The sequence below is a fragment of the Caretta caretta genome, chromosome 26 (assembly GCF_965140235.1).
Source record: "Caretta caretta isolate rCarCar2 chromosome 26, rCarCar1.hap1, whole genome shotgun sequence".
Lineage (NCBI taxonomy): Eukaryota > Metazoa > Chordata > Testudines > Cheloniidae > Caretta > Caretta caretta.
In genome coordinates, this window is record NC_134231.1 from 8,404,154 (window position 1) to 8,431,370 (window position 27,217).

The window sequence follows — 27,217 nt, forward strand, 5'->3', positions numbered from 1 at the left end:
TTTGAACTTGTATATGGCCGTGAGGTTAAGGGGCCATTGCAGTTGGTGAAGCAGCAATGGGAGGGATTTACACCTTCTCCAGGAACTAACATTCTGGACTTTGTAACCAACCTACAGAACACCCTCCGAACCTCTTTAGCCCTTGCTAGAGAAAACTTACAGGATGCTCAAAAAGAGCAAAAAGCCTGGTATGATAAACATGCCAGAGAGCGTTCCTTCAAAGTAGGAGACCAGGTCATGGTCTTAAAGGCGCTCCAGGCCCATAAAATGGAAGCATCGTGGGAAGGGCCATTCACGGTCCAGGAGCGCCTGGGAGCTGTTAATTATCTCATAGCATTCCCCACCTCCAACCGGAAGCCTAAGGTGTACCATATTAATTCTCTAAAGCCCTTTTATTCCAGAGAATTAAAGGTTTGTCAGTTTACAGCCCAGGGAGGAGACGACGCTGAGTGGCCTGAAGGTGTTTACTACGAAGGGAAATGTGCTGGTGGTGTGGAAGAGGTGAACCTCTCCATGACCCTTGGGCGTATGCAGCGACAGCAGATCCAGGAGCTGTGCACTAGCTACGCGCCAACGTTCTCAGCCACCCCAGGACTGACTGAACGGGCATACCACTCCATTGACACAGGTAATGCTCACCCAATTAGGGTTCAACCTTACCGGGTGTCTCCTCAAGCTAAAACTGCTATAGAACGGGAGATCCAGGATATGTTACAGATGGGTGTAATCCGCCCCTCTGAAAGTGCATGGGCATCTCCAGTGGTTCTAGTTCCCAAACCAGATGGGGAAATACGTTTTTGCGTGGACTACCGTAAGCTAAATGCTGTAACTCGCCCAGACAACTATCCAATGCCACGCACAGATGAACTATTAGAGAAACTGGGACGGGCCCAGTTCATCTCTACCTTGGACTTAACCAAGGGGTACTGGCAGATACCGCTAGATGAATCTGCCAAGGAAAGGTCAGCCTTCATCACACATCTCGGGCTGTATGAATTTAATGTACTCCCTTTCGGGCTGCGAAATGCACCCGCCACTTTCCAAAGACTTGTAGATGGTCTCCTAGCGGGATTAGGAGAATATGCAGTCGCCTACCTTGACGACGTGGCCATATTTTCGGATTCCTGGGCAGACCACCTGGAACATCTACAAAAAGTCCTTGAGCGCATAAGGGAGGCAGGACTAACTGTTAAGGCTAAGAAGTGTCAAATAGGCCTAAACAGAGTGACTTACCTTGGACACCAGGTGGGTCAAGGAACTATCAGCCCCCTACAGGCCAAAGTGGATGCTATCCAAAAGTGGCCTGTCCCAAAGTCAAAGAAACAGGTTCAATCCTTCTTAGGCTTGGCCGGTTATTACAGACGATTTGTACCGCACTACAGCCAAATCGCTGCCCCACTGACAGACCTAACCAAAAAGAAACAGCCAAATGCTGTTCAGTGGACCGGAAAGTGTCAGAAGGCCTTTAACAAGCTTAAAGCGACACTCATGTCTGACCCTGTACTAAGGGCCCCAGACTTTGACAAACCGTTCCTAGTAACCACAGATGCATCCGAGCGTGGTGTGGGAGCAGTTTTAATGCAGAAAGGACCTGATCAAGAATTCCACCCTGTAGTGTTTCTCAGCAAAAAACTGTCGGAGAGGGAAAGCAACTGGTCAGTCACTGAAAAAGAATGTTACGCCATTGTCTACGCTCTGGAAAAGCTACGCCCATATGTTTGGGGACGGCGTTTCCACCTGCAAACCGACCATGCTGCACTGAAGTGGCTTCACACCGTCAAGGAAACTAACAAAAAACTTCTTCGGTGGAGTTTAGCTCTCCAAGATTTTGATTTCGACGTCCAACACATCTCAGGAGCCTCTAACAAAGTGGCTGATGCACTCTCCCGTGAAAGTTTCCCAGAATCAACTGGTTAAAATCGTCCTTGAGATGTGGAAAATATTGTTAGTCTTTATGGACTTGGTAGTATATTTAGAGATGCATGTGTCTTATTAACTCTGTTTTTCCTAGAGCTCCAGGAAGAAATCCCAGCCAGTGTTTCACCCTAGCTGAGATTTGGGGGGCGTGTCATAAATATAAAGGGAAGGGTAAACCCCTTTGAAATCCCTCCTGGCCAGGGGAAAGCTCCTCTCACCTGTAAAGGGTTAAGAAGCTAAAGGTAACCTCGCTGGCACCTGACCAAAATGACCAATGAGGAGACAAGATACTTTCAAAAGCTGGGAGGAGGGAGAGGAACAAAGGGTCTGTCTGTGTGCTGCTCTTGCCAGAGACAGAACAGGAATGGAGTCTTAGAACTTTTAGTAAGTAATCTAGCTAGGTATGTGTTAGATTATGATTTCTTTAAATGGCTGAGAAAAGAATTGTGCTGAATAGAATAACTATTTCTGTCTGTGTATCTTTTTTGTAACTTAAGGTTTTGCCTAGAGGGGTTCTCTATGTTTTTGAATCTAATTACCCTGTAAGATATCTACCATCCTGATTTTACAGGGGGGATTTCTTTATTTCTATTTACTTCTATTTTTTATTAAAAGTCTTCTTGTAAAAAACTGACTGCTTTTTCATTGTTCTTAGATCCAAGGGTTTGGGTCTGTGGTCACCTATGCAAATTGGTGAGGCTTTTTATCCAACATTTCCCAGGAAAGGGGGGGTGCAAGTGTTGGGAGGATTGTTCATTGTTCTTAAGATCCAAGGGTCTGGGTCTGTAGTCACCTAGGCAAATTGGTGAGGCTTTTTACCAAACCTTGTCCAGGAAGTGGGGTGCAAGGTTTTGGGAAGTATTTTGGGGGGACAGACGCGTCCAAACAGCTCTTCCCCAGTAACCAGTAATTGTTTGGTGGTGGTAGCGGCCATTCCAAGGATAACAGGTGTAATATTTTGTACCTTGGGGAAGTTTTGACCTAAGCTGGTAAAGATAAGCTTAGGAGGTTTTTTCATGCAGGTCCCCACATCTGTACCCTAGAGTTCAGAGTGGGGGAGGAACCTTGACAAGAGTCAAATCCATTGACAGCATGAATGGTGACATAAGACATGTCCGTTCCCCGTTCCCTAACTACGCTGTGCATGGGAATGAATCTCTCTTCTTTGGGCCAACTCCAGTTTTGAAATAGAATTTATCTACCCCAAGAACAGAACACTGTCTTGGGCGCGTAGATGCAACCTCTGAGACCAAGCTCCTCATTAGCACCCTGTTTAGTCCAAGTGTTCATCAGCAACATGCAAAAACCATGCGCAAATCTGCTTCCTTGCGATCTGCCTCAAGTTCTGGTATTGCAGAATGGTTGCCTGGCACTACTTTCACTGCTCGTGCGAGGTCTGAAACCCACCAGCAAGGTATACTTCAGCACCAGGCAACCAACTCTGTTCACACTTCACGACCCAGTCACTGAAGAGGAAGTTTGCAATGTTAGATTTGTTCTTTGAATTTGATGAGCTTTTCAAGCGTTGCTTTGGTAATGGTGTTAACACAATGGGGTCTCAAACTTCTTGCATTTGGACATTCTCCCCCCCCCCCCCCCCCGAAGGCTCGCTCACCAGATTTGACTGAGGCTTCATTTGCATAGTTGTCACCAACAGCAGCAGTGAATTGCCATGTTAGGCTAGGGATAAGGTTTAGCAGCTGATCAAGCAGCTCGCCAAAAGTTTTGCACTTGGCAGTGTTGGCATGCCATCTGCAGAGGGATCAGGGAGTCAATAATTGCAAACGTTGGCTAGCTCAACCATTGACAGATTTTTCTCCACCCAGACAATGTGTTGCTCTTTTGGGTTGTTCTTAGAGATCCATCCAAGTTGAAGAGGGAAAGTGGGACAGGTGCCAGGATATACTTCATCAAACCCTGGATATCAACATCTCTGGACTGGACAATACCTGTTAGCTTGCTGACTATCAATAGCAATAGTCTGTTTTGTTGAGGTTACCAAATGATTTGAGATTATGCCTTTTTTGTGGGATCAAAGAGGCCTGCCTCAACCCTTTTCAGCCTACTGGTTACAGGCTACTTCATTCCTTGTGTGCCATTCTCTCTTTATCACACACAAACTTCGTGCAGTTTCAGGTGGGGGCCACAGAAGATGTTGCAACGTTCGCAAGCAGCTCTCTGTTGTCTGGGCTTCTTCCAGGTTCAGTGCAACACGGATTTGTCATTCTTTCAGTCACGGCTTTTATAATATCTCGGACAGCAGTTTCATTTGCAACCGTGCACTTTGGGGCAGCTTCTTCGTGGAGCTCTGTTGCTGAAGGCTGCATTCCACACATTTATTTGGCCATAGTTGTTAAAGCTGCCTTAAAATGTGCAGTCAGGTATTCCCTGGTCAGAGCCTTACCTTTTGTGCAAAGATGCTGATGCTTCCCATGGTCCTTGTTGAGAGACTGCTCTTTGGCCCTATCATACCCGACACCTCTGAAGGGTCTGGCAGTCCAGTATACTGCTTCTTGACTATCAGCCAGGGCATGATACATGTCTGGCTTCTGCTACATTTTACACAATCCCATCTAGCCCAATTCATATGACCACATTGGACATCAAGTGGAATTGTTTCTGCAAATGTCTCAAGCTCCATGGATTTGTTATTGTCTCTTTTTGCTGCTATGAAATCTATCAGTAGAAGGGAGAAATCTCCTATATAGTTTTTCCAGAAGAGAAATGTATCTGAATAGTTTTTTCCTCGGATAACATAAGTGTCCACGAGCTGGTGGAATGATGGTTCATGAAGTCTGCCAGGTCATTTTGTGCTTCCACTCTGGTTCCTGTGTGTGCCTTCTGCACATCTTCAAATGCTTTAGTTCATGTTCAGGCTTTCTCTAAGACGCACGTCTTTGCATCTTTTGGGAGAACATCGTTGTTCATAGAATCGCTGAGCAACTCGTTGCCTCACTCATAAGTTTGTGGATTCTAACGCCGCACTTACATGCTTCTCCTCTTAAAGCATGGCTGATGACTGAAGCATCGTGGATGCTGGCGTCCACGTGGGTGTCTTGAAACTCACTTTCCTGCTTGATCTATGAAATTCTTTGCATGATGCATGCCTTCCACCTCGAGGAGATTATTGTCAAATTCGTTGTGATTCCTCCATTTAATCAACTGTGCTTTGCAGTAGAGTCCTTCATCGTATGCGTCTTAGGTCCAGTTTTGGCCCAGAGAGTGAAACGTATCTTGAAGGTATTTCATCATGGCGTACACCACGTTAACATCAGCTGCTGCTGCAGGAGTCTTTGGACTTTTTCTCAAATCCGTCCACTCTACAAACAATGACCAATATTTTGCATTATCATATTGTGGTTGCATGATCAGTTGTATTTAGAAGCTTTCTACCAATTTCGGTCAAAATTAGACTGTTTCTTCAAGTTAGGGCCCTTTTTGTGGTTTTAAGGTTCTTCCAGATTGGATGCCCGATAACATTTAAACATTACATGACAGAGAAAACTGCACCACTTCTAGCATCTTCCTCCGCTCTGGTGAGGACCACCAGATATGTGCCCAGTGTGATAGCAGTGAAGTTTTTTTAGCTGATGGGTTAGCCTGACTGACAAAAGCATGTTTTTAAATCTGGTTGATAGACCATAAAAACTGCCTATTCATTGCACTCAGGCCATTAAACAGTCTTTCAGTGGCTGTGGAACTGGCCTGGAACTGAACCAACAACCTACAAATTAAAGGCTCTGGGGGCTGTTACTAATGTCCCATACCATCCAGAACAGTGGTCCATCTAGACCAGTATCCTGATCTAGATGGACCAGTGGCCAGTGCCGGATGCTTCAGAGGGAATGACCAGAACAGGGCAATTTATCGAGTTCCACCCTCTGTCGTCCGGTCGCAACTTCTGGCAATGCACCCAATCGATATGGGCAGAGTTGAAATTCCCCATTAATATTGGGTTTTCCGTTTCTGTAAACTCTCTAATCTCCCTGAGCATTTCATCGTCACTGTCACCGTCCCGGTCAGGTGTTCACTAATATATTCCTACTGCTATACTGTGCCAATGACGTATTGTTCAAGCGTGCAATTTCTAGTCATGGAGATCCTGTGATACAGTTTGCTTCATTTAAGATTTTTACTGTATTTGACTCTACGCTTTCTTTGACATATAGTACCACTGCCCCACCAGCCTCTGTCATTTCTATATATTTTGTCCCCTGTTATTACTGGGCCCTATTGATTGTCATCATTCCACCAAGATTCTGTGATGCCTGTTCTATCAATATCCTCATTTAATACCAGGCACTCAAGTTCACCCATCTTCAAACACTGGAATACAAGCACTCAAAAAATTGGTCAATAGTGAATCGGACTCTTTTTCATTTGACTGTTGCTCTTCAGTTCCTACCTGTACTTTATCAGCTTCTATCCTCTCCTGTTTACTAGGATATAGAGCATTCCCTTTAATAAATCCTTGCCTAAGTGATTTCTGTCCGAACCGTGTGCTCCTCCGTCCCTGTCGACATTCCCCCCGCCCTGGGTTTAAAAACTCCTCTACAACCTTTTTAATTTTACATGCCGGCACCCTGGTTCCATTTTGGTTTAGTTGGAGCCCATCCTTCCTGTACAGGCTCCTCCTTTCACAAAAGGTTCACCAGTTCCTAATAAACATAAATCCCTCCTCCAAACACCATAGTCTCATCCACGCACTGATACCCTGCAGTTCTGCCTGTTCAACTGGCCTTGCATGTGGAACTGGAAACGTTTCAGAGAATGCTACCATGGAAGTCCTGGATTTTAATCTCTTACCTGGGAGCCTAAATTGGGCTCCAGGACCTGTCTTCTGTCTTTCCCCATGTCCCTGTGTAGCTACATGTACCATGACCACTGGCTCCTCCCCAGCACTGCACATAAGTCTGTCTCGATGTCTCGAGAGGTCCACGACCTTTGCGCCCGACAGGCGGTTCATGCATTTCTCCCGGTTGTAACAAATCCAACTATCTTTATTTCTAATGATCGAATCCCCCATTACTATTACCTGGCTCTTCCTAATAACTGGGGTCCCCTCCCATGGAGGGGTATCCTCAGTGAGAGAGGATATGATGACATCATCTGGAGGGAGGCTCCCAACTATGGGATCCTTTTCCTCTGCTCCAGCTTGATGTTCTCCTTGGAGACTTTCATCCTTCTCAGCAGCCCAGAGGTGGGACCACTTTGATGTGTCCATGTCTGTGTACCTCTCTGTCTCCATTAGTTCCTCCAGTTCTGCCGCTCTCAAGAGCCCATACGCGGTCTCTGAGGGCCTGGAGTTGCTTGCACTGAATGCAGACATATGCCACCTTTCCACCAGGCAGGTAATCATATGTGCTGCGTTCAGTGCAATAAACTGGATAGTCCCCACTCTGCTGCTAGACTTCTGCCTGCGTTATTTTTACTCTTGCAGGCTTTTAGTTCTTTTTCGGGGGGTTGTGGTGTTTATGGACCTAAGTTTAGAGTGTTTTTTAGGTGTATCTGGCTCTCCCACTCCTTCTTTAAACTCCCTCATAAAACTCACCTGTTCACTAGCTCCTCTGGTGGTTTAGGAGGTGGCTTTTTAAGCCCCTGTTTTCCCTGAGTTAGCTGCGGCCCCTTGTCATGGGATCCGAAAGGCATTAGAGATTAATGGATGGATGGCGACTGCCTTGTTAGGAAGCTCTGAGTCTTGCCTAGCACCCAGCCCCACCAACAGACAACACTACAGTCTTCCGTCAAGCAGGCACATGGCAAGCAAGCACGCAACAAATAAGCTAACATTCAGAGTCACGTCAAGGGTAACATGTTGTCGCTCCTCACAAAACTCCCCTGGTTGTTGCTCCTGTTCGCTAGCTCTCAGTAGATCTTAGAATGCTTCACCGTCTTTTCATAGTACCCTTAGGAGGTAGAGAAAAATTATTATCCGCATTTTACAGCTGGGGAACTGAATCACAGAGAGGCTAAGTGACTTGGCCAAGGTCACACAGAAAGTTTGGGGTAATGCAGGCAATTGAAGTGGTCTGTCTCATCTTGCAGGAGAGAGCCCTAACTACTACGCCATTCTTTTTCTTTGGTGGTAGCTTATGTACAATTCCAGGGCAAATGGCATTTGCCCCAGTAGGTGACTTTTTATATACCTTACACAAGCTTAAAAAAATGGCATGCAAAGCAGAGTTGCACAACAGAGCCACACAGCCGGCACCCACAATCCTGAGAGGGTAGAGAGTGAGTCACTGAAGAACATCCAGAGGAATGAACAAAAGGTAATTGATTTCCTAATGGGGGGGAACTTTGTCAAGCCAGATGCACATGATGGCATTTGCATGGTGAATATTCCTTGCAGACACTGTCCTTGGCAGTCCTGCAAGATGAAAGATAGCTTGCGAGAACAATTCCTCCAATGTATTGGGTATAAACAGGCTTCCCTTTCACATCCAGCGTGCCCTTTGCCTTGTTCCAGTTTCATGACCCCTGACCCTGTTTGCTGCAAGTACTCCCTGGCAGGCTCTTCTTCGGCTGGAGAGTTGTCTCTTAAACAGTCCCAGTGATAGGGTAGGAGGCCAAGCCATTACGATCCACATTCAAGGCCTGTTTCCTAGGATGCACCCTTCAGTGCTCTGTCACAGGAAAGTGGCCAGATTCGATGGTCTTTGCCCCGCTTTTTGCCTATTCTTGTGTCTGAAAACCCACAGAGCCCCAGATGCCTTCTTTGCACGTGAGTAGTAGCACAATAAGGATCTGTGCTCGGATGCTGCAGTGAGGGGTGCAATAGATAGAGCTCAGAGGGGTTTATTTGGTTAGTAGTTCAGTGCCACTAGCAGCTGTCAGGGCGTCTGAAGTTGCAGCCTCCAGTATGTGCTCTGTATGCAGATCGTGTATCCCACCCACGTAAAGCATCATGCCCTGAAACATGGGCTGTTCCCGCCTGTGGTTAAAAATACTTCTCTAAAGAGGTCTTGTGGTTAAAGTACTGGACTGTGACTCAAGAGATCTGGTTTCATTTCCTTGCTGTGCCACAGACATTGGGGAAAAACATCTATCTTCTTTGTGCCTCAGTTCCACCTCTGTAAAATGAGGATAATACTTCCTTTCTCCTACCCTTTGTCTGTCCTTTCTATTTAGACTCTAAACTCTTCTGGGAAGAGATTCTCTGTGTGTGTATGTACAGCACCTTGCACTATGGGCCCCAGTCTGTTTATGACAGCGTTACTGTAAATATAACAAAATCTTCATTCTGCTCCATTTTTTATCCGATCCCTTCTGATTTATCCTGTCATGGGCCTTCAGACACTCTGATCCCTCCCCCCCCCCCCAGCTCTTATTTATATGGTCCCATTATGGGGGATCTAATAAACTGGCGACTTTTGCTGCTCTGAATGCTCCTCAGGAACAAGACCTTCACTGTTAACTCACAAATACTGAGAGGCCTATGTTTTCAAAAGTAACTGACTGTTTTGGGTGCCTGACCCGAGATGCCATAAATGGACCTGAGTTTCAGAAAATGCGGAATACCCACACTCTGAAAATCAGGCCTCTGTGAGGCCATAAGGCCTAGGGTGACCAGATGTCCTGATTTTTGGGTCTTTTTCTTATATAGGCTCCTATTACCCTCCCACCGCGGTCCTGATTTTTCACACTTGCTGTCTGGTCACCCAAAGGCCTAGTGATAGAACAGGGGACTGAGACGCAGGAGGCATGGACTCTGTTTCCATCTCTGCTGTCACTGGGCGGTTGCGTGACCTTGGGCAAGTCATGTCCCTGTTCTGTGCCTCAGTTTCCCCATCTGTAAAATGGATGATGACACTGACCCTTGAGAGTTCCTGATGAAAAGCTCTATATAAGAGGTAGGTGGTGGTATCATTATTAAGGTTTCTCAAGTGGGGCACCCAAAATCACCAGTGGCTTGTGAAAAATTTAGGTCATAGGTAAGGTAATGGCAAGCGGTGAGTATTTCTGAGGGAGCTCTCAACCAGGCAGCCTTGTCTAATGACGGTGATCTAAGCTGGTCCCTCAAGCATGAGATGCTGTGGAAATGGGAATGGTATGGTTGTCGTCTCATCAGCAAATATGCATTTCATACACAGCGCTGACCTGATTATTTACGTCGTGTTTTTCCACTAGCGGGGTGCGGCCGTTTGTCCATACCAATGAAATGTTAACATTTGAATACACTCCAGGATACTGGAGATGCTGCAAACAAGGGGTGGGAGTAGCAGGGGCAGAATTTTGTTTCAGATAAAGTTTTTGGCCAAACCATCTAGTTTGTGTTGGTTCAGATTTCACCAGCCTTAATTTTGGGGCATTTATAGCACCTGGCATCATGTAATTTGTTGTAACAAATCGATTGGGTTGGGGTCTCGCAGCACGATAGGGTGGGGCAGTTGCTATGCTGCTTCAGACCGTGTAGTCCAGTACCCTGCCTCTGTCAGGGGCCACGATCAGCTGCATCAGAGGAAGGTGTAAGAAATCCTGCTGTAGTTACGGGCCAATGTCCCTTCGGGGCAAGTTATCTCCCTGTTCTCCCTTAATGAGAAGGATGGCAGGCGCCCCCCCCGGAGAGGGTGGAGGTGCCTGTTGCTCTGCTGGCATTGTGGCGCTTACAGCTGTCCTGTTGGTGTGTCTCTGCCCCACAGGCACCGTGGTCTACGGGGAGCCCATCACAGCAAGCCTGGGGACCGATGGATCTCATTACTGGAGTAAGAACTGGGTCAAGGCTGCAGCCTTTGTCACCTCCCCACCGCTGAGCCCTGACCCAACCACTCCTGATTTTCTCAACTCCCTGCTGGCTTGGTGAGTAGACGAGGCTGCGCGTTCGCAGAGCGTGTTGCCTAAGCACAGGACGCACACTCTGCTCGTGGGTGGTCACCAAAGCTAACTTCCGGTTACAGAGCCCCGTCTTGAGCTCAAGGGGTAGAGTGCTGTGCTCTGGTGAGGGAGGTCCGGGGCTCTCTGAGGACTTGAGCTGTTAATTTGCTGTGAAAATAAAGTAATCCCCGCCCCCCCCCCCCATTTGGGTTTCAGCGGAGACCTGCAGGTAACTGGCAGTGCCCACTGCACCTTCAACACTGCCCAGAAAGCTGTTGGAAAGGACAACTTTACCCTGATCCCTGAAGGAACCAATGGGACTGAAGAAAGAATGTCCATCATCTGGGATAAGGCTGTGGTAGGTCACTCAGGGGTCCGATTCCCATCCGTCCTCTCGTTGAGGAGTTCAGTTACATGGTTGGGTTACATTTTGTTTGCCCTCCCCCCCCCCATCTTTTTTTATTCCCCTGTTTAGCATCTAAAAAGGGCACTAACCAAAAAAAAAAAAAAAAAGTGAAAATGACCTTTAAACCAGAATCTAGTGAACGTTGTCTGCCTAGAGGTAGACTGCCCACCTTTGCACCTTCCCACCCCTGGGCTGCAATAGGGGGCTGGTGTGAGTTAGAGCACCCTTAATAGCTGCTTGTAGGCTGCTTTGTAGACTAGAATTGCCAGTGTAGAGCACGCTGGTGACTTTTCCTCTGGTCCCTTGCATGTCTCCTCTGGCCCGGCTCCAACAATGCCACTATACCAGGGCTGCACAGGAGTCAAACGTAGGGCCCTAGGTATCCCTTCTCAAGGGGCTGAATCAGAGACTAAAATCTGGCTCAAAGTTCTCCAGCCCTCACAGAGGAAATGTAATTCTTTCCACCTCTATTCTCTCTGTGTTGACTCAGATTCCTCCTCTGTAAACTGTCTAATAAACTGATCCCACAGGCAGGTTGGGTGCTGCTTGATTAAGATTTGCACTGCTGTCGGGAGGCAGTGTGGCCTAGTGAATAGTGCACTGGATTGGGACTTGGGAGACAAGGGTGCTCTGCCACTGATTCATTGAGTAACCTTAGGCAGGCCACTTGCCCGCCCTGTGCCTGAGTTTTCCCATCTGGAAAATGGGGATAATAGCAGTGATCTTCTTTGTTTTTGTTTTTAGAAAAGAAGTGTGTTGAGATCTACTGCTAATAAGAAGGAGGTATTATGGTGCTTTTAGATCTTTGAAGGAAAGATATTAACAGAGCTTGGTTGTTAACAATTAATAAGTAATGTTGTCTGTACAAAGCCAGCCACCTCCTCCATCTGATGGTAACAAATCTCTGTCTAGCACAAGGCCCTCAGGAATCTGCTTTTGGCCGGAGATGCTGTTAGTACAGGTTTGTGCTTTGCTAATGCAGTCATGTCTTTGCTCCTTCACCAGGTGACAGGTAAAATGGATGAGAACCAGTTTGTGGCTGTAACCAGCACCAACGCTGCAAAGATCTTCAACCTGTACCCACGGAAGGGCCGCATCGCCGTGGGCTCTGACGCTGACCTTGTCATCTGGGATCCTGACTGTATCAAAACAATCTCGGCCAAGACTCATAACATAGTGAGTACCTTTTGCAGCTGAGCCCTGCCTGCTCTCCCTTCTGCACCACGCTACGGCCGGCCGGCCGTAGTACAGTAGTACAGAGGCTTCCCACAGCTAGGTCGATGGAAGAATTCTTCCACTGACGTAGTCGCAGCTACACAAGGGGTTGACCAAACTACAGTGCTCCGGGTGTGAAAATACTCACCTCCCTGGGTAACAAAGCCAGGTTGTGCTAATTTTTAAAGTGTAGACCAGGCCTCTGTAGCCGAGCACTATGCATAGTGAGAATTCTGGTCTGGTCTGGTTTTCTCCATAATGTGCCCAACAGCTCCCTCTGATCCAAGGGGATTGAGAGTGTTTGATGCACACCTGATTCTGATGCATGATCCCTCCTTGGCACTCCAGGGGAAGGTGAAAAATCTGCCATAAAGCCACATCCTTCATACTTACACCCACCGTTACAATGACTGTCGTGTAGTGTCCCCCTGAGACCATGCACCCCATGTGCACACTGCCACAGCAGGACCCGTAGCGTGAAGGAGCAAATAAGTGTTCGCTGGCCCACAAACATAGGACTAGGAGCAGTGGTTTCACACTTAGGACGGTCTGCATTCTGGGGGTCATTTTTCAGCTAATAAATGGTGGAATGTCTCTTTTGCGGATGGGGGTGGGAGGCTGTTCAATTAAACCTAAGATGAGCACAGTTATGAACTGATTTTTGAGACTTAAGTTTTGCCAATGGCTTCCTAGTCATTATAGTGGGCAGAATCAGACATCTGGATCCAAGCGTACTCTTGAACTTTGCAGAGTTTGAATGACAGATTCAGATTTTGCAGACTGAACTCCTCTCAGTTAAAAACACAGCCTAGTTTAACCAGGAGCTTTCACGCTGGCTGCGGGATTTCTGTGCCTTGTGCGATTCAAAGGGTTAGACGAGCTGAATGAGAGTAGTTCCTTCTGGCCTGAAAGTCTATGGGCCAGATTGTCAGCTGGAATAAATCAGTTGCGCTCTCCTGGCGCTATATTAATTTACAGCAGCTGAGAGTCCAGCTCCTTAAGCCTGCGCTCCAGCAGTTGACTAAGTAGGTCTCATATTCTAAATGAGAGAGTACGGACCAGTATCAGCAGGCAGGGCCAGCTGAAGTTCCCCATGGCCCTGCAGGAGGACAGGAGAGAGAACAACCACTGTGTGGGTCTGTTTACCACTGGTTTAGCTGCTGGCTAAAAACTTAGGGAGGGTTTCCTTGGAAAAACCTCCTTGTGCTTTTTCCATGAATGGCTTTATTCACTCCACTGCTGAGAAGCAAAATTTTCCTCCAGAGATTGGATCCCTGGGTACATTAACAAAGGCTTTGGAAAAAAAAAACAAAAAAGTTTGGCTTGCTTTTGTGTTCCTTAACACGGTCTAACTTGGTAACTGGGCTAATAGTTTTGTTATGGTGGATGAAAGAGCCTATATAAAACACAGTTTACAAGGACTGAGTGGCTCAATAGATGATTAGGGGCTGGATCAAGTCCTGCTTTGGCTGGTAGCATCTGAAAATTCTTGCCACACGATGGCTTCTTTTTGTCTATATGATGCAAGTATGGTGGGTTCCCAAAAGGCATGGGGCTATATCACAAAACATACAGGGCCTGATTTTCCATGGATTTACAGCAGTGTAATCAGGATTAACTCCTTCCAATTAGCCAGCGCCATGGGAGCTCGGGTAGTATACAGCCAGAATAGAGCAGAGGAGAATCAGACCCACCCTGGAGAGAGTTTCAGAAGACTTACTGATTTAGGAGCACAAGTCCCCTTGATTTTTCAACAGGACTTACTCACCTTACTTACTAGGGTGCGTGTGTGAATTTCTGGCTTTGTCGGCAGTCAAGGGCCCAGTGAGTGACCCTCATGCTTCCCAAAGATGGCCTCTCAATATCAGGTTAAAGCATGTTTGTGAGACTGCCCTATCAGCTCTGCAGATGGAGGACCTCAGACCCACCTCCTTAGAGGTAATTAGGTCTAACTTCCATTGAAATCCATGGGAGATAGGTGCCTACGTACCTTTGATAATCTGGGCTTCATTCTCTCAGGCTGCTAGTCCATTACCTCTCAAAAGCTACCTTTTAAAACCCCAAGAAAGGAGAGACTTCAACTGAAGACAAACAGCACAAACCACTAACTCGTAAGCAACAAATATCTAATTTTCATGCAGGTATCTACCCATCCAGAGATCCTGTCACTGTCCAGATAGGTACAAGCAGTACATAAAGTAGACGTTAATTTCTAAATGGCATGTTGATAGCCTCAACAGTCTCCCAGAAGGCATTAATATTTTTTATATTACAATACCACTTAGAGGCTGCAGTTGGGGGATCAAATCCCCATCATGCTAGGTGCTGTGTAAACATGAAGTAAAGAGGTGGCCCTTGCCTTAAAGGCTTCCACACTTGGTTATAAAAAGATGGAGGGGTGGGGGAAAAGAAGATGAGGTTGTAGGGAGACTTTTTAGATGGTTTTGTCATCCCTTATTTGGGTCACAGTAGCAACTGGAAGCCCCAGCCCATTCCCACTGTACTACATGCTGTATAGACTTTTGGCCCCCGTGAACTGTGACTGCTGTGTCTCATACATGATTGTAATGCTCTTCTGTTTATCTTGCCCCTCCCAGTGGCATCTTGACAGAAGATTAAGCTTTCCAGGTCAGGGCCTTGCCCTGCATAGCATCTGTTAGTTATTTTGCATCCGTAGGACCTCTTATGTACTTGGCGATGGAGGCAAAAGTGATACGAGTGCAGAATTATTAGTATCCCTTATTTTAAAGGAACAACATTTTACGAAAGATTCAACCAAAGCTGGTTTGAAACTCAGGAGAAGCTATTAACCTCTGCAGAAGCAGAGCTAGCGATTATGGGGCACCAGCTTATTCTGTTATTTTTACATGTTAGAGCAACACCGCAGTTCTCAGGAAATCACAGCTGTGCCCCTCTCGGGCAAGGAAACATTAAAGCTTGAGAGGGAAGCTGTTGTATTTGGAACGAACCTAATTCCTGTGCTTTTATCCTAGCTCTCTTCTGGGCAGCCACAGCCTTTTTTCAGACTGGATCCCATTTGCTTTACCCTCCATTCGAATGGTAAAGCTGCAGTCAAACCCACCCATAGTTATAACACACTGAAAGCGCAGACTCCATCATGAACTCCACAAAAGTGACTTGGATCAAGTTGCTATTCCCCCCGCCGAGATGATCACAAGAATACCTGTTCCCAAACAACATGTTAGTAGACCCCTTCCTGCCAGTATAGTTAAGGGGTGGAGCATTTTCCAGTGATTCTCCTGGAATTCCTGTTTCCTCCCGTTGCCACTCCCGAGTCAAATATTTCAAATCCCGTTAATTGAGAGTGAGCAATCCTATTAGAGTAAAAGAAGATCGCCCTCCTCCCTAACTCAACCAAAATGTTGACACGAACACCATTTTGTAAAGCTCAAAATTTAGCTTTAATCTAATTAGGATTATATATATATATATATATATATATATATATATATATATATATATATATAAAATATATTTTTTAACCATCACTGAGCAGTATCTGTATACTTCTGCTCTATGTATTAGTGACTCAGAGGTGTTTCCAATTGTTTGACTACACTCATGGTTCATTCTCAAAACATCAAATAACTGAACTTAGCCATTTTATTGCCTGAAGACAGAACAGTACACTAGGAAAAAGCGATATCAGTGCCCTCCTCCTGGGGAGCAAATTCTCACAGCCTATTCACCTTACGCAGAAGGTGTGCTTCAAGGATACGCATCTCAACTAAAACAATAGGGCTCTGGTCTCAGTTGGGACCAGTAATGGGGTGCACTCCCCTCTCGTGAGTGCCCGCTTGGCCAAGTGCGCATGCCTGCACACACTTGGATTGTCCTTGCTCTGCCCTAGGGCTCCCTCCCTGGAGACAATGTCTGCACCCTCTTTGGGGCTTTCTGGCTTCAGCTCTCCAGCTGGGCCACGACAATTCAGTTCCCCCTTCGGGGTGCCTCAGTGTCCAGGCCACTTCCCCCCACTGGCTAATGGACCCAGGCCTGCCCACTACTCCAGGTCCCAGCCCAGGGACCCTGTAGATTGCAGCTGTTCGCTGTGTCCCTTTAACTATGTCACATGGCTTCTCTAATGCCCTGGGCCACCTCCCTGTGGCCCCGTGCCATCTTCACCCTTACTTCAGGACCTTGTCCTAATGGAGTCCCAGCAACCAGCTCAGGGCTCCTTCTTGTTCTCCCTGGCTTCTGGCAGCATTGCCCTGTCCAGGGTTCTGTAGCTCCATCAGCCATCCACATGCCTACAGCTCCAGCAAGGAACTGAACTCCCTCTGGCCCTGCAGCTCTTCTTATACTAGGCTGCTGGGCCCTGATTGGTTGTGTCCCACACAGCCACTCTAGGCAGCTTGGAGGACCATCTCCACTGCCCTTTTTTGGGACGGGGTGCGGCAGGGCCATGAGGTCTCCAGCAGGGGGTCTCAGAGGGTCTGGTACAGGATGGATTGGCAAGAATAGAATACAAATCTGATTAATAATAATGCATACAATACTCTGAGCATAAAGCAGGCTGTTACTTACTTCTCTCTTACATGATCTTTGTCTTTTATTCACATGTACTTAGAATAAAAGCTTGTTCGGGTTTGATATAGCAGGAGTATGTCAGAGGGACTGATTTACTAAATATTGTTTATTATTAGGATAATCCCTCAGGGCTTTATACTATTTAATGATATCCAAGTAAGTTTTTTAAAAAAAAAAACCTGGGAAGATAACAGGAATTTCTATAGGTAGTGTAGGAAGGTCTATCCTGGGCTAAATCAGGCAGGATCTGGTTTTTAAAAAAAGTGTCTGAATGACGATTTTAAAATGTAGGCCTTAATCTATATCAGCGTGGTACCTCAAGGCCCCCGACGAGATCAGGGCTGCGTTGTGCTAGGCACTGCTCAAAACACAGTAAGAGCTTACAATCTAAACCAACATGACAAGTAAAGGGCGGGAGGGAGGAAAAAACCAAACTTCCTAAGAGTGGGTCAAAATGAAACAGGAAAAATTTGTAAGGAAAAACGTGATCCTGGCATTTTTAAATTGAATTTTTACAAGCAACGCTACTTACCCTTCCCATCTTACAGAGGGGGAATGGAGGCAAAAAGAGGGATTAAAGTGACTTGTCCAGGTGACAGAAGTCTGTGGCAGAACTGAGAATGGAACCCTTCAGAGTCCCTGTCAAGGGCTGTAACCATGTGACAGTCCTTCTGTTCCACGATGGGGGGGTCAGTAGGAAGGGCTGGTACTCAGCACCTCTGAAAATCAGGCCCAACAGTGAAGGACTTCCATGGGCTTTGGATCAAGCCCCTAAATCCCTTTGTCAGCCATGGACTAGGCCCTGTGAGGTTCCAAGCCTAAGAGGTGTTAAACTATAGTGCATCCAAATTTGAACTTGTTGGCATTTGTTCATCATTCTAATTTGTGCCCCATTGGGAGTTCTGCCTGCGTAAAGACATTAGTTACTATTGCTTTTATGTCACCACATATATTGGCGGTGAGTGCATCGACATTGTCACCTCTCTCTCACCTGAACTCTAAAATTTGGGAATCAGTGTGGATTGTTATTTAAAAAACCCCCAAAAACCGGGGGGTGGGGGGTGGGAGGGAATTGTTACTCGGCGGTAGCTTAAGACATGGCATCTTGCATTGGGATGAACACTTGGTCCTGATGTCTTCTTTTTGTCCTAGTCTCTGGAGTACAATATCTTTGAAGGCATGGAATGCCGTGGGTCTCCATTGGTGGTTATCAGCCAGGGAAAGATTGTGTTGGAGGATGGGAACCTCCATGCAACTGAGGGCTCTGGACGATACATCCCCAGGAAGCCATTCCCTGACTTTGTTTATAAGCGCATCAAGGCAAGGAGCAGGGTGAGTATGTCCATGAATGCTAGTTAGCTCATGAAGCTTCTACGTTACGGGGCTGGTGAACAGGTGACATCCCCACCCCACTTCTTCCATAGAGAAAACAGTGGGTATTGTCCAAATTTACTTTCTTCCCTGAGTTGGCTTTTATTTTCTAAAGTAACTTTGTAACCTAAGTCTGAGCTTGGCTATCCCTGCAGAATCTTTGTCTCTGCTCCTAAATTCCCTCAGTCACAGACAGACAGACAGGAGTAAGAAGAAATAGTAAGAACGATTTGGTCTGGTGCGCAGGGTGAGTCAACAAAATGACTCTGCAAGGTACTAGCATCCTGTCACAATAGGAAAAGAAAATAGTCAACTTAAACACTATCATCCAGATAAATTTACACTTTAAAATAAAACTAATTATGTTGTTGACTTTGTTCTCTTTGCATTTTATCGATCTTCAAACAATGAAACTAGGCTAGTCACGCTTGTTTCAGGCAAATAGTTTGAGTCTCTTGCGATTTGGTTTGCAGCATTGTTGGTTTAAATTCAAAAGTTTTGGAAGATTTAATTTAGTACGTTTTGCACTTAGGAAGGAAAAATCTCATGCACAATTACAACATGAAGAGTAACTGCTGGGCAATAGTTCTGCTGAAGAGGAATGGGGGGTAAAGTGGATCACAAATTGAATGAGTCAATGTGATGGTTGGGGGAAAAAAAGGCTAAAAATTTGGGGAGTATTAACAGAAGTGTTGTATGTAAGATACGGTTGGTAATTGTCCCACTCTGCTCAGCTGGAGTACCGAGTCCAGTTCTGGGCGCCACGTTTTAGGAAAGATGGACAAATTGGAGAGCAACAAAAATGATATAAGGTTTAGAAAACCTGACCTATGGGGAAAGGTTACAAATTGCATAATTAGTCTTGAGAAAAGAAGGCGAAGCTCTAGAATAGGCTGACAAAGGAGGTTGTGGAATCCCGGTCATTAGAGGTTTTTGAGAACAGGCTGGATAAAACACCTGTCAGGGATGGTCTAGGTTTACTTGGTCCTCCCTCGGTGCAAGGGGCTGGACATGACGACTTCTCAAGGTCCCTTCCAGCCAGACACTCTATTCTGAATTGAAACAAATGTAGTGAGAGGGTTTCTACTTTTGAAAAATAGTGAATTTAGGCTGAGGCAAAAATTGGTTTTCAAAGGATATACGAAGCCAAAACAGAAGCAATTAGAGAGATCCTCAGCCAGTAGAAGTCAGCATAGCTGTACTGAAATCAGCATAGCTATACAGATTTACAACAGCTGAGGATCTGGTCCCTAGAGTCTTTCAAAATGGAACAGTCGCGTAATTATATGTTTTGGTTAACTTGTCAAAATCTTTAAGGGAAATATTCCATGCTGTACTGATGTATCTGCAACACCGCCCTCTGCTGGATAGAATCAGAGGAGTTTGCTTGGGATTATACTTTGTCAAAGTATTCATTGCAAGCGAGACTCCTTGTGAATGTGTTTTGAAATGTTGATGGGGAAAAAATGGATTTGCAATGCTTTGAAGCCAATGGATTTATACTACTGGAGGCCCAGGAGGATTAATGTGGAATCCCATGATTTTGGGATACTTGGGTCACCAGAAAAATTGATTTCCTGTCCAGGCCTGGTTGACCTTCTCTCACAGTTTGTGAAATTACATTCAATGCAAAATAAATTATTGCAGCCAAAGGGGCAAAGGCTGGTCTCCCTTTCACTTGTGCAGTTGAATAGCCATAGTTCACAATCAGCATCAGCACCATGCAGAGATGTGGCTTTTAAATTCTAGTGCAAAAACTGAACCTTGAATCAAACATCTCTGACTTGGTGACATCTGGACCCAGTTCAGGTCTCTTCCTAATGCCGCCTTTAGCTTTGCTGTTTGAAGGCTCATTGCTTGTGTTTTCTCCAGCTGGCTGAGCTGCGGGGCGTCCCCCGGGGCCTGTATGATGGGCCCGTCTGCGAAGTATCTGTGACACCGAAGACTGTCACACCAGCATCCTCGGCTAAGACGTCTCCAGCCAAACAGCAGGCCCCACCTGTCAGGAACCTGCACCAGTCTGGATTTAGCTTGTCTGGTACATACTTATGTATGGCTAAATTATTACGTTGAAATCTTGGTTGTTTTCTTGTGGGGGCGTGGGTTCGGTTGCAATAACAAGAGGAGGCGGGGACGGGGAGGGTTAACAGCAGTGAGATTCATTTCACAGCAGAAGGAAAAAACTGGATAGAAGCCCTGCTAGAATTCTGATTTATTTCAGTGCCAAAGCAAAGGAATCTATATCTCCATCCACTTCAAAGGGCAGGGCCCCAAGCTGGGATACAAGTTAGGTAGCACCATTGTAGACTTTTGCCAATTGAGGATCTGGCACTTTGTATTTTTCACTTTTTATCTTGCAATGTCTATGGCTGAGTTTTTTCAGCCATGATTAGCTTGGCCAGAATGGGAGACAATTACACAAGCTTCCTTTATGGATCTTGAGTGGCCCAAAGATTGACATTCAGGGCCAGATTCTATGGAGCCAGGCTGGAGTACACCAGGTATGTGGGATCTGGCCCATATAGTGCAGAGCGGGGCAGTTTTGCAGGGCCTGGGCAGTTCTGTATACCATCACAGGATACTGCAGAGAGAAGATTTGTCCTGAATTGGGAAGAGGGGGTTTAATGATGAAGTATGAAGAGACAGTGACTCAGTGTCTGGGAGATAGATCCAGAGATGAGGGGTAAGGCTGCCTTACTGCTAAATTGAGAGCTGATCAGGAAATCCACTTTCTCTGGAATCTCTGGAAGATTTTTGATTAAAGCCAAAACTTATTCAACTTTTTTGGATTTGTCAAAAAAAAAAAAAATTCAATGAAAATCCAAAATTTTCTGACAAAAGCGAGGGAATAAAGAAAGTTTTAATTTTGGGGGTGGGGTGGGTGTCCAGGTCAGAGAAGGCCAAAATCAGAGTAAAATAAGAGTACCTACTTAGAAGGCCAGAATTACAGGGTGGAAGCTGGAACAACTCAATGAAAGAATAGGATGGGTTTGAACTTGAAGATGTAGTTATGGAAACCAGGAGGGCAGTTCTGATGAGACAGCTGGGAAGTTCATGTTGGCCGGTGGAGCAGTGTGCGGCTACTTTGGTTCTGCTCCCTGAAGCAAAGCTATCACCTCACCAAAACCAGGGTGGGCTGCCTGCAGTTTAGAGGAACGCATTAGTTTTATTTAGTGAGAGGCATCTCAGAGAGACTTGCAGTGCTTTTAGTGGACTTGAAAGCAAGCATTAAAAGTTATTTCAGTACTTCCACATGGTTCTAGTGAAACTCACTTGTGGCTGGAGGTTCTCAGCATAGGCAAGTGTTACACATCTCTCTCATTTTGTGCTGAAGCAATTGGTTGAGGATCAGAAGGATGATTTAATGAGATCCCTCCTTCCACAACAAATATGGCAAGGTCTCCCACTAAGTTAATTTAGCTGGGAGGAGTGGGTGGACCAAGTGTTTGATAAAGGGCTAGTAAGCCAGCAGCATGCCTCGGCAGAAGCTACACAACAGGGAAAGCTAGGAGAGGGAGTTTCCTCCCAAGATGATGCTTCTAATCGGCAATTAAACCAAGTTAGCATTGGGAGGGGGGAAGAAGGGGAAAAGACTAACAAATTTCTCCACTCACCAGCCTGCCACTTGAAAGCTTTCCCAGTGCCCTCTGCTTCTGCACAGTCTAACCTAGCCCCTTGTGATCACAAAGAACCATCACAAAACAGCGTGAACCGATGCGGTGCCCCTTCCCTGAATCTGCAGGCAGCTCCAGGGCCGCTGCTGCTGCTCAGAGCTTCCACTGAAACAGTAGCACAGTCTTGTCTGTTTTTAGTATTGCTGTTCTGCAACCCAGGGGTCAGTCTGATGTCCAGCCCCATTCTCTGGACACAGAGCCTTCACTTCCTGCTCAGCAGTCTCTCCCCCTTTATATCCCAAGCAGCCAATTTAGAGCCCTTCCACTGAGCACCTGATGCAGCAAGAACAAGTGAGCTGAGGTTAAAGCTCTTGTGGGCTTCGCTGTGGGCCAGATAGTGCTCCCTCGTTGTGGCATGGGGATAGAGAACCTCTCTTCTAGGTTGGCAGTTCAACATTCTGCTCACGCCCCCGCAAAGCCATTAGCATGGATAGCCAGTGGCCACCAACCTACCTCGAGCTCTCAATCTAATCCACGTCTCAGGACCCAACATCTTAATTAATGGGGCGGCCTCAGCAGAGAAGACTAGGACTCACTCCACTAGAGAACGTGCTGTACTCTCCAGTGCTGGTCTCTGTGGGTTTGGATTAGAGCAATTCAGGACCTAATGATTCCCCACCTTGCAGAACAGCTACCTGTTTCGTGATTCCCCAAGGCTGGAAATCAATTGATTTCCATGGAAATCAGGTGCCTACATATCTTTTTGAGGAACTGGGTCATAGGGCTTAATTCAACCTGGCCAAAGAGGCTATTATCAATTCCAGTGGAGCTGCATCCTTTTAGACCCACGGGCTAAATGCAGCCCACAGACGGCCGGCAATGTCACGGGTCTATGTTACTGCGTTGAAAGCTACTCAACTCCAGCACTGCACTGACATGGCCTCTTCTCTGTCTCCTTCCAGGTGCGCAGATCGATGACAATATCCCCCGCCGCACTACTCAGCGCATAGTGGCGCCACCCGGTGGACGTGCCAACATCACCAGCTTGGGTTAAGGAACTAACCTCTCTGAGGCCGCCTAGCGGACCAGGGGAGGGGGCAGGGTACCTGGAGGCCCTTTCAATTCTTTTAGAGCCTGTGACGGTTACTGCGGGCAACCAGTGTGCTATGGCGCCACTTCAGTCCCCCTCAATCCATCTTCCTCATCGTCACCGATCCCACTCAATTCCCCCCTCCCCATCCCCCAATCCCATCACATTTAAAAAAACAACCCCTGTTTGATACGCTGGACATGCAAAAAATCAGTTTAAAGAGGGTGTTTGAGATGAGGCCTCTGTTCCCATTAAACATCTCTTGACAAAGGAAGGATAAAGTGAATTTCCCGGGAGCTGCCTTTTTTAAAAAATAAAAATTGAGATGCCCAACACAGCAGTCATTCAAAGGGTTTTTAAACTGGATATTCCTTAGGGTCCTGACCGGCAACAGCACCGCTAAATGAGGGCAGAGGAACACAAGTCTCAACTTATATCAACATTCTCCCCCCTCACAATCATTCTGTGATCTCACCGGGTATCTTAGTACAAATAGGAAGCCTGTGTTAGAAATTGACAAGATGCATCTTATGCAGTTGGGCTGAGGTTTTGCTGTGTTTTTCCTTCTGGATTTTTCTGCAAATTAGATCATTGAGGAAATTTTAAAAATGGAGTACTTTTTAAAATGTTTTGTACCATTGTGTTTGCACAGTCTCATCTCAGGAGTGGACCTCCCTCCCCCATTCGTGTCATAGTTTCTGACCGTCACCACAATCATTTGGTAGTAGGAGCTCATAGCATCATTTCAGCAAGCACTTGATACTTGTGTTAGTTCATGGATGCTTCTAGGCCTCAAAGCGAAGCTATGATCTCCCTCAAAAAGTCTCAGGTCCTCAGCAGGTGTCAATCAGCCTAGCTCCATTGAAGCTAAGCTAAGACTTAATTGACACCAGCTGAGGATCTGGAACAAAGTCTCATGAAAACATTTCCTCAACAGGCTTTTCATTTGTGGAGGTGAAACTCCAGAAGCTGAGGTTTTAGTCAATAAACTAGGTTCATTTGGCAGTATGTTAAATTCAATCGCAGCCCCCCACTTTGATGATCAGAAGAAGAGTAGCCCTCACAAGAGCCATCATTTAAGATAGAAAGAAACTTTGTTAGTATCGTGTAAAGACCCCTCGTGAAAGCAGACAAGAAAGGTCTTACTAAGGGCCATTCCAGTTACAGGGCCAGAGCCACAGCTGGTGTAAATGGCAACTTGGTGGTAGCTATGCTGATTTACATCAGCTGAGGATTTTGCCAATGATTTATGACATTGTTATACAATAGATCATTGCACAAGGGCAAAATTCATCCGACCGGAAACACCCAGGAAAAGGCCTTTATTTAACCCACCCTAATTTAGGGTCAGTGGTAGTTCTTTGTCCTTACATACCAGCTAAATCCCATATAGAGATTGCTTAGTGCCTGTGAGCTAAGGCCCAGATCCACAAAGGAATTTAGGTGCCTAATTCCCATGTAAATCAGTGAGCATTAGATGCCTTTGAGGAATTGGGTGCTGATCTTTTAGCTCAAGCGATGGATGATCCTCATTTCAGATCCAGATGGCAGTTGGTTCACATGCATCATTTAAGTCCTTCTCAAGCTGTATTTTGAGGGCTCGGGGCCTTGGTCTGGTTCTTTGCACAGAGGGTAATCTTTCACCCATTGTCACAGCATTTATCTTCACTTCCTTTTTGTCCCCTGCAGCATTGGTGGAGCCCTGGTGGTCCCAGGCTATGTGGGAGACAAGGTGGATGAGGTAATATCTTGGTCCAATAAAAGATACTACCTCACCTACCTTGTCTTTTTTGTCCCCTGGTATTCAGGGGTGTCACCTGCTTCTTCTGTTTGTATTTTTGCTTGTGTATTCACTTTAATTTTCCACGTTTTAACTCTTAAAATGATGTTTACAGGTTCTTAAGGGAAAGAGATATATGCAGGCTTTTAAAAACTAAAAACCAAATCTGCTTTTGTCAAGTATCAAAGCTGGGATTTTCCAGTGGTCTTAAAGCAGTTTAGGTACCTAAGTCCCATTGGATCTCAACACCTAACTCCTTCAGGCGCCTTCAAAAATATCAGCCTTAAAAAAAAAACAGGACAGTATGTTTGTTTGTCCAGCCATGTTTGATTTTGGTTTAACTCTTGGGTCTTTCGTTTTTCCTCACAGAGATTGCACTTTTGTTAAAGTAATCAGTAAAACCTAATATATATTGCAGCTGTTTTTTCCACCTGTGCTTTAAAATAAATTGGAACAAGTTAGGGAGAAAAAAAAAACCAGTCATTTCAGTTCTACGAAACATTCGCAGCTCTTCAGTATTCACTTGAGTCTTCCTTGTTTGTTTTTTTTCCCTTCACCCACTGACTTTTCAGGTAGTTTTGTTCATTCATTACAAGGGGGGAAAAAAAAGATTTTTGCAGGCTACGTAAGCATGTTTTTCTGTGGGAGCTCATTTGCTTTGTGTCTGTTTAATGGATGTCATATGTAAATGCTTAAAGAAAAAAAAATGAGACTGACTATTAACCGCAGTGACTTGAAGCTCTAAAAATAAACAATGTAGGATTTAATACTAGCTGGATTTTAACCCTTGGATTTGTGATTGTGAACTATGAGAGGAGGAGCTGTAAGTGCTAAAGATGATCATGTGTGTAGACAAAAAGTACTGATATTTGACCATTGTCACAATGGTAAACCCCACCCCAAAGTCTTGTGTTTTATTCCTTACAAACTGTGTTATATTACCATGGGAACGCCTAATAAAGACAAAATGTTGTGGTTCCACTAGGTGTGTCTGCGTCCTGAGGTGATCAGTGTTGTATGAGTGTACACGGGGGTGGGGAGGGCAGCCCTCAGCTAGCATAGATTGGCATAGCTCTGTTGACATCAAGACTGATTTACAGCAGCTGAGGATCTGCCCCGTGCTAGACATGTCTTGGAACATGCTTGTCACAGCTGAAGGGAGCCCGAGGGGATGGAGTCCTAACCAACAAGAATTGCCAAAACAAACCCATCCCGCTGGCGCTCCGTTCTGTCATCTCAGTGGGGAAGCCAAGGATTGAGTGGTCCATGGAGACTGAATTAACCACTCTCTCCTAAGAGGCACGTGAGTAAGGGACAGTTTGCACCACTGCTCCCTGCACTGTTCTACTATAACTGTATATCTCGCGGCCTTGTCTCCACAGTGCTCGAGCCAGCCTCTTTCACATGCAAATTCACACCATTATTTAAGAGACTTTTCATACCAGGTGTCTGATAAACACAGCATCTGGCAAAGCAGAGAAGTGTGAATTCCCACCATCATTCGTCTGAAAACAACACCCTCAGTTTACATAGTTAAGCAGTGGCCAATGATCTACAGCAATCTGCTTTGATCAAAGGGGAACCAAAGAGATGAAAGCGGTTAGCACAGCTCTCAAGCCTCTAACAGGCGCCCATTTGGACTGTGTGTGGGATACAGACACTGAGTGAAGCACGCAAACAGAGAACTGAGCTAGAATCATCACAGTGGGTGGGGAAAATGCTGATGAACCATTTTTAATCAAAGTTGAACTGCTTTGCAGAGATGGTGCAATTTAAAAGTTGCAGTAGAACCCAGGCAGGTTTCCAGTGGAATCTTGCAAGCCAGGCAGGTTGTGAAATCCTTCTGGTTCTGTGGCAGTTGACCAGCCCAGTTCCTCAGCAAGCTGGGATTTCAGGCTTCCAGGAACTACAAGCCTGGGAAGCTTCCAAGGTACAGAGCTCCAGGGCAGCCAGCCAGGCAGATTGCCCTGACTCTCCGATCCCAGCGCTTTCCATTTTGCAGAGAATTTCAAAGTTGCTAGTTTTTGTTCCAAATGGGAATGAAATTCCATGTCAAAATCCTCCACGAAACAGAATTACCTTTCTCCACGCAGCTCTAGGAAGCATGAGGTGTCTGTTCATCTTTCGGTTGCCTATGTTCTCTCCATCTCTTTCAGAATATGCCATGGGCTCTAACTTCCACGGGGGCAAGGAGGGACCCTGGTTTAATGTCTCAGATCAAAGGTAGCGTCCCTAACAGTGCAGCTACCCTTTATTACAGTAGTAATATAGCACTGGGGTAATACAGTGTAGCATAGGAATTGAGCACAAGCATGAAGTGCTGTCCCCATTGTTGTCAATGGCAAAACCCCCGCTGATTGTCAGCAGGGCCAGACTTTGCCCCAGTCGTGCTATGAGTCTTAGTCCCATGATTCTCAAGCACAGACGGACTGCTACGCGCAAAACAATGCTTAACAATATTG

General features: G+C 45.9%; 1 protein-coding gene across 6 annotated transcripts in view; it reads left to right on the forward strand.

Annotated features, from left to right (window-relative positions):
• Window positions 1–25,736, forward strand: part of DPYSL2 (dihydropyrimidinase like 2) — a 107,587-nt gene extending 81,851 nt beyond the window's left edge. For 4 of the 6 annotated variants that reach the window (XM_048829177.2, XM_048829181.2, XM_048829180.2 and 1 more), the window contains exons 9-14: window positions 10,560–10,716; window positions 10,948–11,089; window positions 12,143–12,313; window positions 18,053–18,232; window positions 20,144–20,321; window positions 22,848–25,736. In XM_048829177.2, the coding sequence (XP_048685134.1) occupies window positions 10,560–10,716; window positions 10,948–11,089; window positions 12,143–12,313; window positions 18,053–18,232; window positions 20,144–20,321; window positions 22,848–22,939 (920 nt within the window). In that variant the 3' untranslated portion in view covers window positions 22,940–25,736. The remainder of the gene's footprint in view (window positions 1–10,559; window positions 10,717–10,947; window positions 11,090–12,142; window positions 12,314–18,052; window positions 18,233–20,143; window positions 20,322–22,847) is intronic. The other 2 variants (XM_048829179.2, XM_048829182.2) reach the window with 1 other exon arrangement.
• Window positions 25,737–27,217: the final 1,481 nt, after the last annotated feature.